General features: G+C 45.1%; 1 protein-coding gene across 1 annotated transcript in view; it reads left to right on the plus strand.

Moving 5' to 3' along the window:
* Positions 1-17,420, plus strand: part of MYOF (myoferlin) — a 152,194-nt gene that overhangs the window by 58,765 nt on the left and 76,009 nt on the right. The window contains exons 6-16 of the mRNA XM_040623930.1: positions 3,242-3,408; positions 4,036-4,164; positions 6,761-6,823; positions 6,908-6,958; positions 8,147-8,177; positions 8,654-8,769; positions 9,431-9,557; positions 10,872-10,975; positions 12,901-12,969; positions 13,071-13,114; positions 15,561-15,643. Of these exons, the coding sequence (XP_040479864.1) occupies positions 3,242-3,408; positions 4,036-4,164; positions 6,761-6,823; positions 6,908-6,958; positions 8,147-8,177; positions 8,654-8,769; positions 9,431-9,557; positions 10,872-10,975; positions 12,901-12,969; positions 13,071-13,114; positions 15,561-15,643 (984 nt within the window). The remainder of the gene's footprint in view (positions 1-3,241; positions 3,409-4,035; positions 4,165-6,760; positions 6,824-6,907; positions 6,959-8,146; positions 8,178-8,653; positions 8,770-9,430; positions 9,558-10,871; positions 10,976-12,900; positions 12,970-13,070; positions 13,115-15,560; positions 15,644-17,420) is intronic.

The following is a 17,420-nucleotide window of genomic DNA, read 5'->3' on the forward strand; positions in this document are numbered from 1 at the left end:
GCGATGTAGTCAGTGGGTTCCACCATAACGTTGCCCTCTGTGGTCATGGAGTCATCCTTGTAGATCCGTCCGGCTGTGGTTCAGATCCGCGCCTGGGTCTCAGCAACCAGCCCGCCCGTACAACCACCCACATCGGGTAATGAAACAGCTTGCAGAGAAGGGGTGCTTGGCAGGGCCGAAAGGGCCCCCTCATCCTTTGTGGAACACTTAGGGTGGCGTGGTTGAATGCTGTACAGCTTCCTGCCACATAAAGGGGCGATTTCCTGCTCAAATATCCTGCTGCTGCTGCTGCAGTAGCCATGACTCAGGCCGGTTTCCTCTGACCCATCCCTCATTCTCAAGTCTGAATAGCAGAAGGTATTTCCTAGAAGAAACTGGCTCTTGGTTGCCTGCCGTCTTTCTGAAGCATCCGTTCAGAGTTTCATGAGGACTTACGGAGTCCGGCACCATAAAGGGGTACAGTCTACCCCTCCTTCTCCTGCTTGCTGCCCTCCATAACCACCAACCCCAAATGGAACAGTCCGCAGCTGGGAGGAAAGCCCTGCTTTGGCCCCCAGTGAGCAAAGGGAGTTTGTCTTCATTGTTGGACATGCCCTACAGGCATCCAGCCCAGCCACTGCCCAGTGCAGAACAGGTTTGCAGCAGGGGACCCTGACCTTCTGTGTTGCTCTGGGGCTGGAGGTCGGAACAGCGCCCTCCAGCGTCCAGGTGCTCTTTCCCAAGAGCTGTGCCGCAGCTTTGCACACGGCTGAAGAACTCAAGAACGCGGGGCCTTGTCCACTAGTTCATTCTGCATTCACCAAAACCCTGGGTAGGATCCTGGGTGGTGCTGTCCAGAGCCAGTGTGTTTCATCTGGGGCTTGAGGGAGTTGAGGAGCTCACCTGATGAAGAACGGGAGAAGGGACATTCTAAGACCCAGGCGCCCCGGGATGGGTGGCAGGCAAGCCTTGTTTCTGAAGCCTCGTCAAGGATGGGATAGACGAGACCCAGATTATCTTGCAGAGGGCAAAGGTAGCCCTTCCTACCTTTGGCCTCTCTGGGGTTTCCTGGTGTCCTGACAAAGGTGCTGAGGAACCAGGCGGACAGCAGCTTCTTCCCCACAGCCTGGTTTTAGACCCAGTCTGGAGCCAGTGAGCTAGGATGAAGACCTGGGCCTCACTTCAGCTCAGCTCCCAATAACTAACAGGTCACCTCAGCTTTCTGGCCCTCAGTGGTCTTGTCTGGACGCTGTGGTGAGGGGCACATCAGACCAGGGGATCTCAGTGCCCCTTCTAGCCTAACACTCTGTGGGTCTGTGTCTCCAAAGTGTAGATGTAGAGGGCATCAGGTCAGAGGAGTAGAAGCTGAGGAACAGTGTGGGAAGACACACTTGGGGACATGGAAGGAGCCCATGAAGAACCTGAGAAGGTTTAGTCAGAGTGCTAGGAAGAGAGCTGCAGGCCTCAAAGAAGTGCGTGTGGGTCCTGGTGCCCAGGGCCATGTTCAGTGGAGTGGGAAGACTCAGAAAAGGGCCCTGAGCTTAGCGAGAGGTCATGGTTGACCCTTACAGACAGAAGTGGCTGGATAGGCTGAGCGTGAGTGAGAGGTGGTGAAGGGAGGGTTCACCTTGGACGGAACTCCAAAGCAGTATATGGTGGGGGGTGGGGGGCTTTTACTTCCTTGTGGTTGCCCCTTCCTCACTCTGTGTCCCCCTCCCTCATGCTGCCCAGACTGCTGCAGCCCCCACCCCTACCTCATGCCTGCTCTCTGGTAAGTGTTCTAGTGTTCTGTGCTCCCACCAAAACTGATTCTTAATAGAAGTTGAAAGAAAGAAAGAAAGAAAGAAAGAAAGAAAGAAAGAAAGAAAGAAAGAAAGAAAGAAAGAAAGAAAGAAAGAAAGAAAAGATTAATTTATTGGGTATTACTTTGTGCTAGGCACCATGTTAATTTTATCTTTACAATACCCCTGTGGTAAATACTATTATTTCTCCCTTTTTACAAATGAGAAAACTGAAATAGAAATTAAGAAACTTACTCAGGCTCATGGCAGTCAAAAGTGGGATTTGAATCTAGGCCACATGACTCCAGAGCCCAAGCTTTAAGAGCTGTGCTACACGGTAATCTGACTGAATTAACTCATACTACAGTGTGAGTGACTGACTAATGTGTCCGCATGGAAATTCAATTTCTTACATGATTTTGCATCGTAAAGGAGGAGTTTCAGAATCTAAAGATAGGGAGTGCAAATGCTGTTATTTTTTAGACAAGGTAGTTGGTCTTCTAGGAGCTCTTAAATTATACTGCACAGATTACCAGACACTTCTTGTCTATTAAGAAAAGCTGAAGTTTGTCAGTGAGTTTGATAGAGTTTGTGAATAAAAGAAAGGGGAGACATAGTAGGCAAAATTGGAGTTGTTTGTTTGTTTGTTTTAAGGAGAGAAAGATCTGTGCCTATGTGAAGGCAGAGGGAAGGCCCCGTGGGGAAGGATCCACTGGAGGTACTCAAGAGGGCAGGGGGACATTTGAGGTGTTTCCAAAGAATCAAAAGGAAGTAGGCTCTCAGGTATTGGGAGAGGCTTCACTCTATCGATCAGGAAACACCTCCCCCCAAACCACTCCCCCCGAATATGAAGGGCAGCTACGGGGACTAACAACTAGGAGACAGATGTGTGTGGAAGTGACAGACGAGGTGGGCAAAGGGAGAGCATCAGACCACCTTAGTCTACTTGGCAAGGAAACTGGGGATGCGATTCTCATCTGCCACGAGGGTGGAGAGGACATCTGGGAACCAGGAGGCTCAAACAGAAAGGAGGCAGTACAGAAACCTCATGAGTAAATCTCTAGAGAAAAGACCAGCACTGGGGATGGTGGAGTCGAAGTCTCCTCTGCCAAGGTCCAGTTTCCCCCGGGATTTTCTCTCGTCTCCGTCCTGACCACAGAAAGGGCTCTTGACCTCAGGCTGGGTCCCCAGATCAGAATTGGGTGATTTCTGGTGGGGTCCGACTGAGCCCTCTCCTCTTGCTTTCCCCTTCGTCTCTGGTATTCTCGTGATCACTTTGAATACAGCCTGAATGAGCCCCCTGACGCACCACGAACACACGTTCCTAAAGAGTCACAGCACATCCCAAGTAAGGGTCACCAAGGAGCAGCTCCTTCACGGGCCACCTCAGGAACACTGAGAACTCTGCGTCCAGGAAACCTGAGTTCAGACATTCACAGGATGAGGGCCATCTCTGACAGGCTTCCTTGTTGGTGTTTTAGGAGACGAGGAGGAGGATGGAGGTGATGAAGACAGGTTGGATGGTACAGTCAGAGGCCCCGGGCCCAAGGGGTCAGGTGGGTTGGTGTCGGAGGCCCACCTTGCCCGGAGGCTGACGAAGGGAAAGAAGAGCCGGCGGATGCTGTCCAACAAGCCTCAGGACTTCCAGGTGGGAACAGCCTGCGGGCCCCACATTTTGGTTTTACCACCCTGTTGCCCGTCTTCTGGCAATTGCAGTGGAAGTCCAGTAGGAAGGACCTATTGCTATGAGCAGCAGCCCAACTAGCAAAATGGGACATCAGGGCGTAAACCCGAGAAGAAGAGCTGTCCCTGTCTCTTCTGCATGCAGGGGTAGATGGAGTCGAGCCGGATGAGGCTCTTCAGAGAAATAAAACTATACCCCTCCCTCCCTTTGGTAGTAGGAGAGAATAGAAGCACAGTAGTGCCTCATCATAGTTCTGGGCTGTTCCTTGGCAGACAGCAGCAGAGTGAGTTAATACATCCCAGGCTCAGGTGGGAGGCTGGGGTCAGAGCCGTGCCTCCTCTCCCCCTGCCCCCACGGCCCTTTCCCTGACCAGCTCTGGACTGTTTCAGCCCCACTGCTGCTCTCGGCTTCTCCAACTCAACCCCAGCTCCCACCTCGGGAATGAGCAGGGGGACCACCCCCAGCCTGTGCGCACCTGCCCTGGCCTGGTTTCAGCGATCCGTACAGGCAGACGGGCTGACACGGCTCCTGAGGGTTCTCTCACCCAGCGCTGGGAAAGGATCAGTAACGACAGCCCTTCTGTGCTTGCAGATCCGTGTCCGAGTGATTGAGGGCCGCCAGTTAAGTGGCAACAACATCAGGCCCGTGGTCAAGGTCCATGTCTGCGGCCAGACACACCGAACAAGGATCAAGAGAGGGAACAACCCATTTTATGATGAGGTAAATGGGCGTAATACAGGTTTCTGCTCAGTGAGTCTTTCCTATTCATATGCACCTTCCTGCCTTCCACCCTCCTCTCCCCTGTCCCACGTGGGAGGGGAACTCACGTGCCAACATCTGGTAAAGACAAGGCAGAGTTCCAGCATTCGACATTCTAAGAACCGCTGGGTCTTGAAATCACATGGCCTGGTTCTCAGAGCTGCTGGCATCTTCCTGATGCTTTTACAACAACCCCCCACTGCGCCTGTCCTGATGGATCCTTGCACCCCTAAAGATGGAGCACGTGAAGTCATCTGCATCTGCCTTTGCTCTTTCTAATCAGCAGGATGTCTCTGAGGGATGACTAAGTAATTTCTATGACCGCTTTGCTACCTTAAAAAAAAACACACACACACACAGCTGGCACATCTTCACAATTAAGACCAGTTGATGCTGGACCCTCATGAAAGAAAAAAAAATTATCAAGTTTCAGTCACAGCTCTAAGGCAGATGTTACAGTTTTCACAGGGACAACTAATGGCTGACTTTTTAAAGGTGTCAAAACTACCTACCTGGCTATAAAAATAATATACATAAAAGGAAAGCAATTAGGCACCAAAAGTGTCTTCTTTTCCCCCCGCTCCCATGCTGAGAATACAGTCCTTCTGCTGACCTCTTCTCTAACACTCCTCAAAAACGCTGAACACCTTCGTAGTCATCTCAGGTATCACAAAGCTCCACTATCAGGACTGTGAGGAGAAAAGAGGTTTGAGGAGGTTTCCAAGCCCAGCCTTGCTCTGCTGAGGATATGCATTTCTGGGATTCCTCAGGCATGAGTCCCATGCCCCGTTCTCTGAGCCCAGGCCTTCCCTGCCATGTTTCCTGTCACCATTCCTCTGAGTTCCCAGCCCCGGCTCCGCTTTTGTTCTTTTTCCTACTCCTGTGCATAAAAGGAACTGGTTTCTTCTGTCTGGTGTTCCAGTTTCTCCCCCTATGTTCAAGCTGTCCCTCCCTTCACAGAAGGCCCATCTTCTTCTCACTTGTCACTTCTTCTTGGATAAGCTGCAGACAACAGCATGCCGCTAAGTTGTGTCAAAGCAGACATGAGACATGGGTGTGCGCTGGGGGGGGGGCACTTGAAGTGGACTTTGGGAAAGCCTGAGAGGGGTTCACTGTGGAGGAGAAGACTGGACTGCAGGGAGGACAAGCTGCTGGGCGATTTGACACTTAAGGTGTGATGCATTTATCATGCAGGATGAATATTTACTCAGCTACATTCTGACAAGCTCGGCAAGGATCTCCACCTTAGAATTTTCCCATCATAATGAATTTTTTTTGAGATTAGATCTCTAGACAAAAGGGACGAGTCAAATACCTGAGACTCTAAGCAGATCAATTCAGGAATCAATAAAGGAATTTACTAAAAAAATGAGTAGTTTACCTACATCTTCTTAACCAAGTGATTAAAGTTGTTACCATCAATAACGAGACAAACTGATGTGTGTGTCCTGATGTGATATACCAGAAGGACCAATATCACCCTTGTCATTTCGTTTCAAATAGCCAATTCGAATCTAATGGTGAGGAAATATTCACACAAATCCAGATTGTAAGATATTCTACAAGACAACTGATCCTGATAGGAAAAAAATAATAAGAAAAATCGGCAGCAGCACAATTCTATATAAAAGGAAACTAAAGCTGGGGCCCTGGGTGGTGCAGTCCGCTAAGCGTCTGACTCTTGGTTTCAACTCAGGTCATGATCTCAGGGTCCATGAGATCAAACCTCATGGGTGAGGTCGGGCTCCACGCTCAGCGCAGAGTCTGCTTGGGATTCTTTCCCTCTTCCTCTTCCCCCATCCTCCCCTCCCGCCTTGCTCGCACTCTCTTTCTCCCTTTAAAATTAAAAAAACGGGGGCACCTGGGTGGCACAGCGGTTAAGCGTCTGACTTCAGCTCAGGGTGTGATCCCGGCGTTATGGGATCGAGCCCCACATCAGGCTCCTCCGCTATGAGCCTGCTTCTTCCTCTCCCACTCCCCCTGCTTGTGTTCCCTCTCTCGCTGGCTGTCACTATCTCTGTCAAATAAATAAATAAAATCTTTTAAAAAAAATTAAATAAAAAGGAGGACACTGAAGAGACACAATAACCAAAAGTAGTATGATCTTTGAGTGGATCCTGGATGTTTTTTAAAAAGCTAAAAAGAACTTTTTTCAGGCCAATTGTAGGTAATTCAACTCAACTTTCCAGGTCATGCAAGCCCCAAGCCCCCATTTTAGTGAAACTTGCAGCATGAAATAACCTTAGATCTTTTTGTCAGTTAGCTAGCATATTTCTGGCCCCAAATGAGCAATTCTATCTCATTACATAAACGCTATAGTTGTTACATAACCCTTCTTCCTTTTTCCAGCACGCAAAGGCGAGTTTGCCAAGAAGCTCACGCAGCTTAAGCTTCGGGGCCTTTTTGAGGGCCCTGCAAAGTGTTCTCATGCTCAAACCTACTTTTGGGTTATGTTTTATCATTTTTTAGGAGAGTTCCCAAATTGTAGCATTAGATCCCGCTAAACCTGAGTCCACCCCTGTTAACATTCGAACATCTCTCTCTTCTGTTTTGACAGTTATTTTTCTACAATGTTCACATTACCCCTTCTGAACTGATGGACGAGATCATCAGCATCCGGGTAAGGGGCTACGGGATAGAGAGGTCATGCTCTCTAATGGCCAGATACAGCCAGTAAGCTTCTCATGGCTCTTCTTTCTTTCAGGTTTATAACTCCCATTCTTTGCGGGCAGATTGTCTCATGGGGGAATTTAAGGTAGGTGCCAACCGTCTGTTTCATTCACCGTAGATGGGCACTTCCATAATGAGGAGTCAGGTTCCTGGCCAGGTATCAGGCTGTCCACTTTGAGGACATCTTAAAGTTACGTGTAAGGGATTCACACCATGGTCTTTGCTGAGGGCTGGAATGCCAGAAGGACGTGAATGCCCCAGGGCCAGAAACCAGTCGAGTGTTCTCTGGCCTGGGTCTAGTTAACTTCTAAAGTACAAGACTTACTGTACCTTAAGGCAAATGCCTGGAAGCTGCCACATCAGGGCCCTCGAAGAGTTCTGGCTGTGGCTGGAAACCAAAGCAGTGCTGCAGAGGGGAGGAGTGCTTGACAGTGGCAAGAAGCCCATCCCCTAGCTCCACTTACCAGTGGCCCCAGAGTCCCATCTGCAAAGCCAATTACTGTAAATCTGGACTAGGAAAAGCAAGCCAAACCAGGAAAGAGAATCAGGGTGCTTTTCCCAGTAACTCGCATTGGAATCAAAGACAAATACTTGGTGGGTGCTTCCCTGCAATTCTGCGTGGATTGGGCTGCCTCTCAAAGGAAGGGGCTCCCAATCATTAGAAGTCCTAGAGAAAGATCTGGATCAGGCATATGTGTGTTCATACCCTGTCTGCCACCACTAGACACATACCAACTGATCCTTAGTTTCCTCTATAAAATGGAATCCTTATGAAGTCTAAGTGGGATAGAATATATAAAACATCTGGTACAATGCTTGGCACATGGAAGTGCCCAGTCGATGGTTATATTAATATTAACACTAGCATTAGCTTGAGGAGAAGGAAGAGGAATACTAGATAGGAAATTGGGCCAGGTGAATTCCCACGGGGTGACCAAAGTCCAAGCTTGCCTGGGACCAAGGGATTTGAGACTTTCTTTGCTTGGGGAAAAGTTCCAAGCAAACTGGGACACACTGGTCATCCTACTTTCTTGGTCCCTTCCAGCTCTAAGACTAGTTAGTTCATTCATTCAAAATGATTGATTGAGGGTCTTCTGTGTGTCATACGTCAGGCAGGGCATTGGGGATACAGAGATGATAAAATGGAAATGTTCTCAAAGAAATTGAAGTCTTGTCAAGAGCCTTATATTTAAATATAATAATGATGATTTCTTTGAAGTGACAAAACTGACTTTAAAATCTGTTTGAGCTATCTTAAATTATCTTTTCCCAGATTGATGTTGGATTCATTTATGACGAACCTGGTAAGTAATGTTCTTTCTCCCCATGAACTTGAAGATTCTGGGAATCAAGAAAATCTGAGGGAATCAATAAAGGAATAAAAATATTTTTTTCTTGATTGAGGAGGGGAAAGGATACTTAGCAGGAACGAATAATAGTAGCTTAATGTGGATATCCTTTTTTAATCTAATGGTGATTATCCTAACATTCACGAGTAGGTAACTTCTCTGTTTTGTGATGATATTTTGATCTTATCAAAATCAAATTATAAAACTAATAGAGCTTAGAGAGCCTTGTTTGAGTGACATCAGGACAGGATTGGGGCTGGGGGCTGGTCAGTGCAAAGCAGGGAACATTAATATAGAGATTCATCTGGCAAACTTGGTGTCATTAGGATACTTCAGAGGAAATGATTGTTTATCTTATAGCAGATGAAATCACAGAAGTGTCAGCTTAATCTTTAGAGTGTCCCTGTCCTTTTAATCCTTCTTTATTATAGGTCATGCTATCATGAGAAAATGGCTTCTTCTCAATGACCCCGAAGATGCCGGCTCGGGGGCTAAAGGTTACATGAAAGTCAGCATGTTCATCCTGGGGACCGGAGATGAGCCTCCGGTGAGCCCCTGTGTTCTCTGCCTTTTACATTTTTTCACTAACTAGGGGACCAAGAGTTAAGCAAGTGGGCATCAGTGGTTGTGAAAAGCAGCATAGCTTCCAATCAATGACCCCAACCTTCCAACTCCTCCTATTTTTTGGAAGCTGTTCTTTTCTTCATGATGGAGCTATTCTTCTCGCTCACTTGGTCTCCTTCCTGGTGTCCGCGAGTGTGTTTTTCATTCAGTAAAGAGATGTGTGTTTTCAAGACTCCTTTGCATCGTTTTACCTACGGAGTATGGCTCACTTGCCGAATCAAGCATCCCTACCAAAAGGGACAGTTGTCCTTCTAGGAGGCTGGGCAGCAAACTGGGAGACAGGAAGTGCCCACGAGAAATTGGAAAAACTTTAGAAACTGTCTCTCTCTTTCTTTCATATTTAGTGCTCATAAAATTACAAAAGGCCACGTTATTTTCTTGTGGCGTATTGATTGACAAAACTTCAGAGCTTTGATTTTGCAGACCAATTTCAAGGTTGAATTGGTGGCTGAACTCTTAAGCCCGAAGCACAGGAAATCCTAATGGAAACAATTCCAGTCGGTTTCATTTCATAAGCGACAGTTTGGCTTCTTATAAGTGTTGCTTTTCTCTGTGTCTCATTTGTAATCCCATCTCCCCAATAGACTGAGAAGCGAGATCGTGATAATGACAGCGATGATGTGGAGAGTAATTTGTTACTCCCTGCCGGCATCGCCCTCCGGTGGGTGACCTTCTTGCTTAAAATCTACCGAGCAGAGGACATCCCTCAGAGTACGTATGGACTTCACCTGCCCCCGGATGGCCCGTTATCTGTGTGATCAACATGTGTTAGCATCTTACCCTGAACAACGATTGGTGGTACCTGTCCTGTTTTTCTTTTGAAGGCCTTCAGGGGCTTCTTTTCATTCATTCTGGCCCCAGGGAAGCCACCTGGGCAGGTTAATGGGGCAGCCAGCTGGTCACGGATCCGTGTTCCTTATTAAACCTTTGGTCCATCCTGCTCCGTCTCTTCCGTCCTCAGTGTTCTACATCTTCTCCTTATTCTAGAGGACACTGAAGAGAGGCCAGCAGGCAGCACTTCCAACTCCTTTCAACCCAAGGGAACATAGGAAATTTTGGAAACAAATAAGTGTGTTTGTTATTAAATTATTAAAAATGGCTGAGCAAAGGGTCGTTAAGTGCCAGTAACTAGTAATCTGTCGATACTGTGTTATGAGGTACATATAACAAGAAATTGGATGCATTTAAGAGAATCAGTTACTGTGATTTTACTCATAGAGACTAGTCCAGACATTCCTATATCATTGCCGGGGACCCAGGGTTCTTCTGCACTGCCCAGTGTGTGCTTCCTGCTGGGCCCTGGGACATGGGACCCCTCTCCCAGACCCCAGGAGACAGCACTCTGTCTACAGGCCATGGATCTCTTCAGGATTTGCTACTTTCCCTGGGAACCCGCTCCCTCTCTTGTTTAGCACCCTATAACACTTCCCTCGTCTCTCCTCAGATATATCTTAAATGAAGTAAATACATTAAACCTCACATTATACTGCCTATGCAGACCAGTTTAATTGACCCCATTCACTTCTGAGTTTGTTAAAACAGAGAGAGATGCTGTTTATAGTTGCTTAAATGTTATTTATGATTATGTTGTTTGTGATTATGCCACGGTTCCTTGAATTTCTCTGGAAACAAATCAGACTAAGCTTATATCATTTTGACCTAAAGCACCTTTTCCAAGTTGAAACCAGGCTGAGTTTTTGAATTACCTCTTACCCTATTTGGATGGACTTTCTTTCTACTCTACGTTTTGCCTCAAGAAATGACTGATTTTCAGTATAATAATTTATTGGTTTATTTTTCAACATGATCTTGTTTGTTCGTTTTTTGACTTTGTGGGGAGAACACCTTCCTCAGCTAAGACAGGATTTCTGCAGTACAATGCTATTAGTGCTTGCCACTTTTTAGAACAATTCTTGTTGCAACTGTTTTCATGTATAGGAGAAAAACTTTAATTTTGCTGAGTGATTTCTATCCTTTTTAAGAAAATCAAGTGTAATTTCTGCTGTGTGACATGTTACTTTCCAGTGGATGATGCCTTCTCACAGACGGTAAAGGAAATATTTGGAGGCAATGCAGATAAAAAAAACCTAGTGGATCCTTTTGTAGAAGTTTCCTTTGCTGGAAAAAAGGTTTGTATGTGATCTAAATGCAGACGCCTCTAGAAATAAATATTTAAACCGTTGTGCTTTCCTTGGAGTGAATTCCTGTTTACTCTTTTTAAAAGTAGCCCCCTGATGATCTGGGAGGTCTGCACGAACGTAGATTATCTGAGTTGGAACATGTAGACTTCTCCACGGCTTTATTTTGGAGTGGAAAGTATGCAGGATTCAAATGAGAAAAGTTGATCTTTTGAAAGAGTAGAACAGGAAAACTATGACTAAATTATTTGGATTACCTCTCAGGTCCAAGCATTGTCTTGATCTAAGGCAAGCTCCCCCACTGGCAAAATGATCCCTGGTAAATAAATGTAGACTACGGCCCCCCAACGCCTAGCAGCCCACTCCCTTCATGTTTCTCACTTCCGAGTCCCCAGTGAGCTGCCGAAACTGGAGAGCAGGCAGGGGAGCCCCATCTCAGTCTGCTGGGAAGAGCCAGGGGACTCTTGGTGCAGGCACATCTGTAAACACCACTTTTACCCACAAAGATGTTAAAGATGGGAGAGCAGGATTCTGCAGTAGAATAGCAATGCCCATGGACAGTTGTGGGGATGAAGATCTAGCATCTTCCGTATAGTTGAACCATGTACTTTGAAAGCAAGATTTGTCAAACCACACACCTATGGCCCAGGTTTCCTAAGAGAATTGGTGGTGGGGGAGGGGTGGAGAAGCCCTCCATTCTGGAGTGAGATTTAAATTCAGACTTTAGCCCAGAGGCAGTTAAGGCAAATTCCTTAACCTCCCGGTGTCAATTTCCTGAACTATAAATCAGGATGATACTACTCTCATAGGATTATTAATAAGGGTTAATTAATTAGAGAAGTAATTATTGTGAGCCTACTAAATACCGATAGTGCCCCATATGCTGGGGATAGGGGAAGTCAGCAAGGTAGTCATTGTTTTCCTGGGGCTCCCTTTGTAGTAGAAGGGACAGCAGTTAGCAAGCAGATAAGTAATTTAATGATTTCAGATAGTGCCCAGTCCTACGCAGAAAACAGAGCCGGGGACAAGAAGTGATTGGTACAAAGGGTTGGGGGGGGGTTTTCCCTAGGTTATCAGATGGGACTTCTTTGAGGAAGGGACACTGGAGCAGACCCGGATGATGTGAGGTCTGGGAGGGAGGGGGCCAGGGGCTTCCAGGCAGAGAGATGAGCAGACATAAAGGCCCCAAGGGGAGGACACATTTGCAGTGAAAGAATCTCCATGTGGCTGTAGGACAACGAGCCAGGGGAAGCGATGAGATGAAGTCAGATTTGGGGTGGGGGGAGATGGGCAGGCAGGGTTTTACCAGCCAGAGTAGGGTCTGGACTTTATTCTGACGTGCTTGGAGAGCTCACTGAGACTGCTACATGGGGTGCCGTGAAAGTTAAGGAGGCAGGAGAGGACGTATGCATCAGACAGGAGCCCACGACAGGTGGCGGGGGGTGGGGGTCAGCATCTGCGCAAAGCTGGGGTGTCAGGATTTACTAGCGGATTGCGTTGAGGCATGTGAAGGGGAGAGAGATGTGGCTGACCGGTTTTGACAGGAGCTGGTTTGGGAAGCAGGGAGCAGGGCTGGTGGGCAGGATCCAAAGATCTGTGTGCACACATTAATGAAGAGCTGCTGCTTAGACATCTGTGATAAGTGCTCAATAAACATTAACTCTTACACCATTTCGCTAATCCAAAATTAGAAATCTGGCAATTGAAAACTAACTTTTAGTGCATAGAAGGAGCAAAGATTAATACTAAACCCACGTTATATTTACCAAATAGTTGGAAGAGAAATAAACTTTAACCAGGCTACTAAGTATATAACTGGTAAGTACGCTGCTGGAGTCATAACCTAGGATGCCTATGTTGTGAACTTCTGGAAATTAGAATCTTGACTGCTTAGTTTTGTTTTGATGATTTTACAGGTTTGCACAAATATAATTGAGAAAAATGCAAACCCTGAGTGGAATCAAGTCGTTAATCTTCAGATCAAGGTTTGACTGTTTTTTTTCTTTCAGAAAAAGTAAGACTACCTACTTTAATACTTACTGAATAAGTTGAGAAATAACTACCTTGTTCTGTTTCTTTTTAACAGTTTCCTTCAATGTGTGAAAAAATAAAACTAACAGTATATGACTGGTGAGTTAAAAAATAAACTTGTGTCTAATTCACAATTAAAGAATTAAATGTTTGGATGTTGAGGAATGGTACTCTAGTTGGGCTCTTACTTTTCGGTCTGTTTCTTTTTCTTCCAAAGGGAGGTGATAAATTGCTCCTGGAATCAGGTGTTTTCTTAAAAAAAAAATTAATAGTGGTATTGTTGCAGAAACGCTTTGTGTATCTTGGTTCAATTGCTCATAAACAAAAGAAGGGAAAATGATCTGAAATTGCCCCGAGATAAGAAATCAAGGATTTAAATAGCATTTAGGCTGTCCAAAATAGACTTCAGAAATGGAGTAAACCACTTCTTGGGAAGAATCACCAAAATGTTCCGACAGCTATTCTGTTACGTTTAGAAAGGAAGACAGACAAAGCTACCTATCTGATTGAACGCAAAGAAAATTCATTGAAAGTTTCTGATGGAATTTTAACGAGACCATCCTCCCTCCTAGTGAGGACGGCTATTAGAAGGCCTTTCTTGTGTAATGTTCTAGTTGGATGAGGCTTTCAGTTGGCAGTCCTTAACTCCTTGAGAGTGCACACGGCAACTACCGTCCTCCTCCTCCTCCTCAGCGTTTATTCTGGTGTTAGCTACCTTTTTTTGAGCACTAGTAAGTGCTGTGCCACGTGCCTTAACCGCAGTGTCCCACTTGGTCTTTAGAGTGACGCTATGGGTTAGAGACTATTCATTCATTTTACAGATGAAGATACTAGGGCTCAGAGAGGTCAGGTAACTTGCTCACAGTCACTCAGACAGTTAGAGACAGTTGGGCCCCCATCCAGTCTGCCTGTCTCCAGGGTCTTACCTTTGGCAGAACGTATCTGGCTCTTGTGTTAGCACCCTCTTGGTACTATGGCAACGGGGCACTTTGGAAGGAGGATAGTAAGTCTCCTTTTGTTCCATGACCGCATCACTGTTTATTGAGGGTCATGGAGGGGTCGTGAGGACAAAAAACCCCTTCCAGTGGTGTCAGCTTGATTTAAGCACTTGAGACCCTCGGGCAACATTCTGAAGGAGCTCCATGGTCTCAGGAACCCTCGGGAATGTGGATGTGGGCCTATGTAGTTGAGGGGACTACTCTGGCTTAGCTTTGCAGTGAGTTGATTGTGGATTGAGCCATCCCAGACTTGCCTGTGGTCACTACAAATGTGGTTACTTTCTGACCTAGTCTGCCCTCTCCAAAGCAATAGTGTAGCCCCAGATACATAGAGAGGCCCTATTTAAGGAATCCTTGAATCCAAATCTTAGGTTACATACCCTGACGGGAAGCTAAGAGGCCCTGTTTAAGGAATCCTTGGATCCAAATCTTAGGTTACATACAACTGACGGGAAGCTAAGAATTCTTTAATGTAGTCTTGGTCCTTTTGGATGAACAGAGAAGACTCAAGACCCATGCATGTGACTTAATATACTTAAACAATTTTTTCTCATGCACTCTGTTTCATTAGTCACTTTCTTTAATCTAATATTATTATACTCTACAATGTATAATATACGTAACATGGGATATTACTATAATACAGCATAATAATATTACACTGTAGTATCATCTTTCCCCCAAATACTGAACCTTTCCTCTCCCCCATGGAGTCTTAGATTTCCGACTGGGTATACCACTGTACAGAATAAAGAAGAGGATGAATTAAGCAGAGAGATGTTATTAATAGAAACCTTATTTTTTATACCTACTATTTGCCCAGCCAGAGACCACTTCATGGGTTAGACTTGCAAACTCTGTGATATCCATGGGAAGATTAATACAGTTGTATATTCTCGTAATGGGAATACTTGTCCCTACCGTACAGGTACGATTTAGGTTCTAGGTGAGCAACTGTCCTCGGCTGCCCTGCATGTGTGTTACACAGTAGGTGCTTGAATTGGAACAGGATTTTTCTCCTCTAAGGACCCTTAGATACAGCCCAGTGTAGTCATTAAACCGTCAGAGTAATTAGTGTGAACATGATAAAATAAGATACATGCACTTATCCTGTGTAATGTGATTATATTACACTTATTATACAACGCACCTGTAGTGGATTCATTCATTTTATGGCAGTGGTATTGACTGACTATTGGCAAATCCCTTGACCTCTGTGTACAAACCTTAGTTTCCACAGCTGAAGTGAATTATCCAATTGATGTTTCTCAGTGGGTGATTGGAGGGCCGTCTGTATCAGAAGAAGTTGGGGTATATACTTGTATAAACGCAGATTCTTGTTCTCCACTCCTGCCTTTATTAAATTAAAAGCTTGGCGAGGAGAGGAGAGCTGGGGTTTCCAGCTGATTCTTAAAGTACAGTAAAGCTTGAGGCCCACTGGGCAGGATGATTTCTGAGGTCTAGGGACTTTTCCAGCTCCACCTTATTATTGTCGAAGTGAAGAAATATATTCATAGGTAGAGGCCTTAACCTGTTCTTTCATGCAGGGACCGTCTTACTAAAAATGATGTCGTGGGAACAACCTATCTACACCTCTCTAAAATTGCTGCGTCTGGTGGGGAAGTGGAAGGTAAGCCACTCAGCAGAGCTGCAACAAGACAGGGGGCAGGATTTCTGAAGCAGGACGCACTGAGTAGCCACCTGGCTATGGACTTGGTTTCTTAAAAGCCAAATGTGGTGAACCTAGTGAACTGTTCCGGTGATGTTTTGGTGATTACCAGAGCAGCTCATTCATAATTGATAATTGAGGCAACTAGCAGTTTGAAGACTTTGTTTTCTTGCTCCCATGCAAAGACTCTTCCCAGTAGCTATTTTATAAATTTTTGAGTGTCGATACAGACTGCTAGCACCCTATTTTCTAGAGTGGCATTGACACCAGTCCACCCAAATATAAAATAATACTTCCTTCTCCACTGACTTCCCTAGCAGGAACAAGGATGTCAGGTAGCAATGAGCCGCATAATCTCCACTTCGCTAATAAGCATTGATAACAAATACACTTTCCTTTTCATTGTTCTCCATACTGAGAACTACTTGCCTATACCTGGCATTAGGATTCTGTGCATACACCAGAAATTGTAATAGGAAATGAAGGAGAAAAATGAAGATGGTAAGAGAAAAATATATAATGTTAACATATCAATAATATCAGCAGCTGATTTTTGTTACCAAAACAAGAATAAAAATTCTTATAATTGCCAAGATATTAAACACATTGAATAAATTATGTAAGAGAATTCAAGACAAAATATTGTCTTGAGAAACTCAAGTTTCCTCTCATCCTCATTTTGTTTAAATGGGAGCTTTACAGGTTTTTTTAGAAAATATATTTTTCCAAGCAATATATAGCATGAATAAGAACCTGGAAGATATTAGAGATATCATGAAGAAAATAGAGATCTCCTTTCTGAAGAAGAAAAAAAACCGCAATTAGAAATTCCAATAAAAACAAAATGCTGAAGAAAAAAAGATATAGTTCAGATATAAAGTCGTTTACAGCCATTATTTTAAGCAAATGTTAGAAACAAAGATCCCTTCAGCACGTCCTCTGCTGAGTGGCAAAGGGGACCACACGATTGGAGCTGTAACAAAAGAAATGTAATCACAACTCTTTCCTCTGCAAAGACAGTATGTATAATGGCTGCTACAGTGTTAGCACTACTAATGGTTTTTTTTTTTTCTTATACCCTATAGCCAAAGCTCTGAACAGAATATAAATGTTATTGCCCATTGCAATGTAAAAGTACAAAAGATAGAGACTAGAAGTGGAGGAAGGAAGGGGAGAGGAGGAAGGGTAGGCATGCTGGTAGCCTCTTCTTATAAAGTAAGGAACCCAGACAGAAAGACTAGTTCAAATCATAATGGTAACCAACAGAGTACTTAACTCATACCAAAACTGTGTGGGCAAGGGAGCGTCAAAATGAGTTAAATCCATTTATCATTAGCAAGAAGTCATTCAATAATTACCTGGAGGTAATTATTCGAGACCTATCAGTATAAGCATTTTTCTTAGTGATTCGGCAGTAACATCCAGAAGCACTAAAACTGGAAACTGTTACATGCAGGTTTCTGCCTTGTCTCTGAGGCCTTCTCTCTCCTTGCAGACCCTGCAGACAGTCTGACAAGGGTCTCACAATGACAAAAGGCAGCAGGCATCCCCCCCCCCATACACACAAAATAAAGAAACAGATAATGTACCATAAACTACAAGCCCTTACCGGCAAAGCCTCAGACTAAATTAACTGGGATTTTCTGGCCTTGGTCCCAATTAAGTCAGACACAAGACAAGTGCATCTTTTATGAGAAACATGAAATGTTGGTAACTTCACCAGGCCTCTTTTGGTGGC

This window comes from Ursus maritimus, unplaced genomic scaffold (assembly GCF_017311325.1).
Source record: "Ursus maritimus isolate PB19 unplaced genomic scaffold, ASM1731132v1 scaffold_7, whole genome shotgun sequence".
Classification (NCBI taxonomy): Eukaryota; Metazoa; Chordata; class Mammalia; order Carnivora; family Ursidae; genus Ursus; species Ursus maritimus.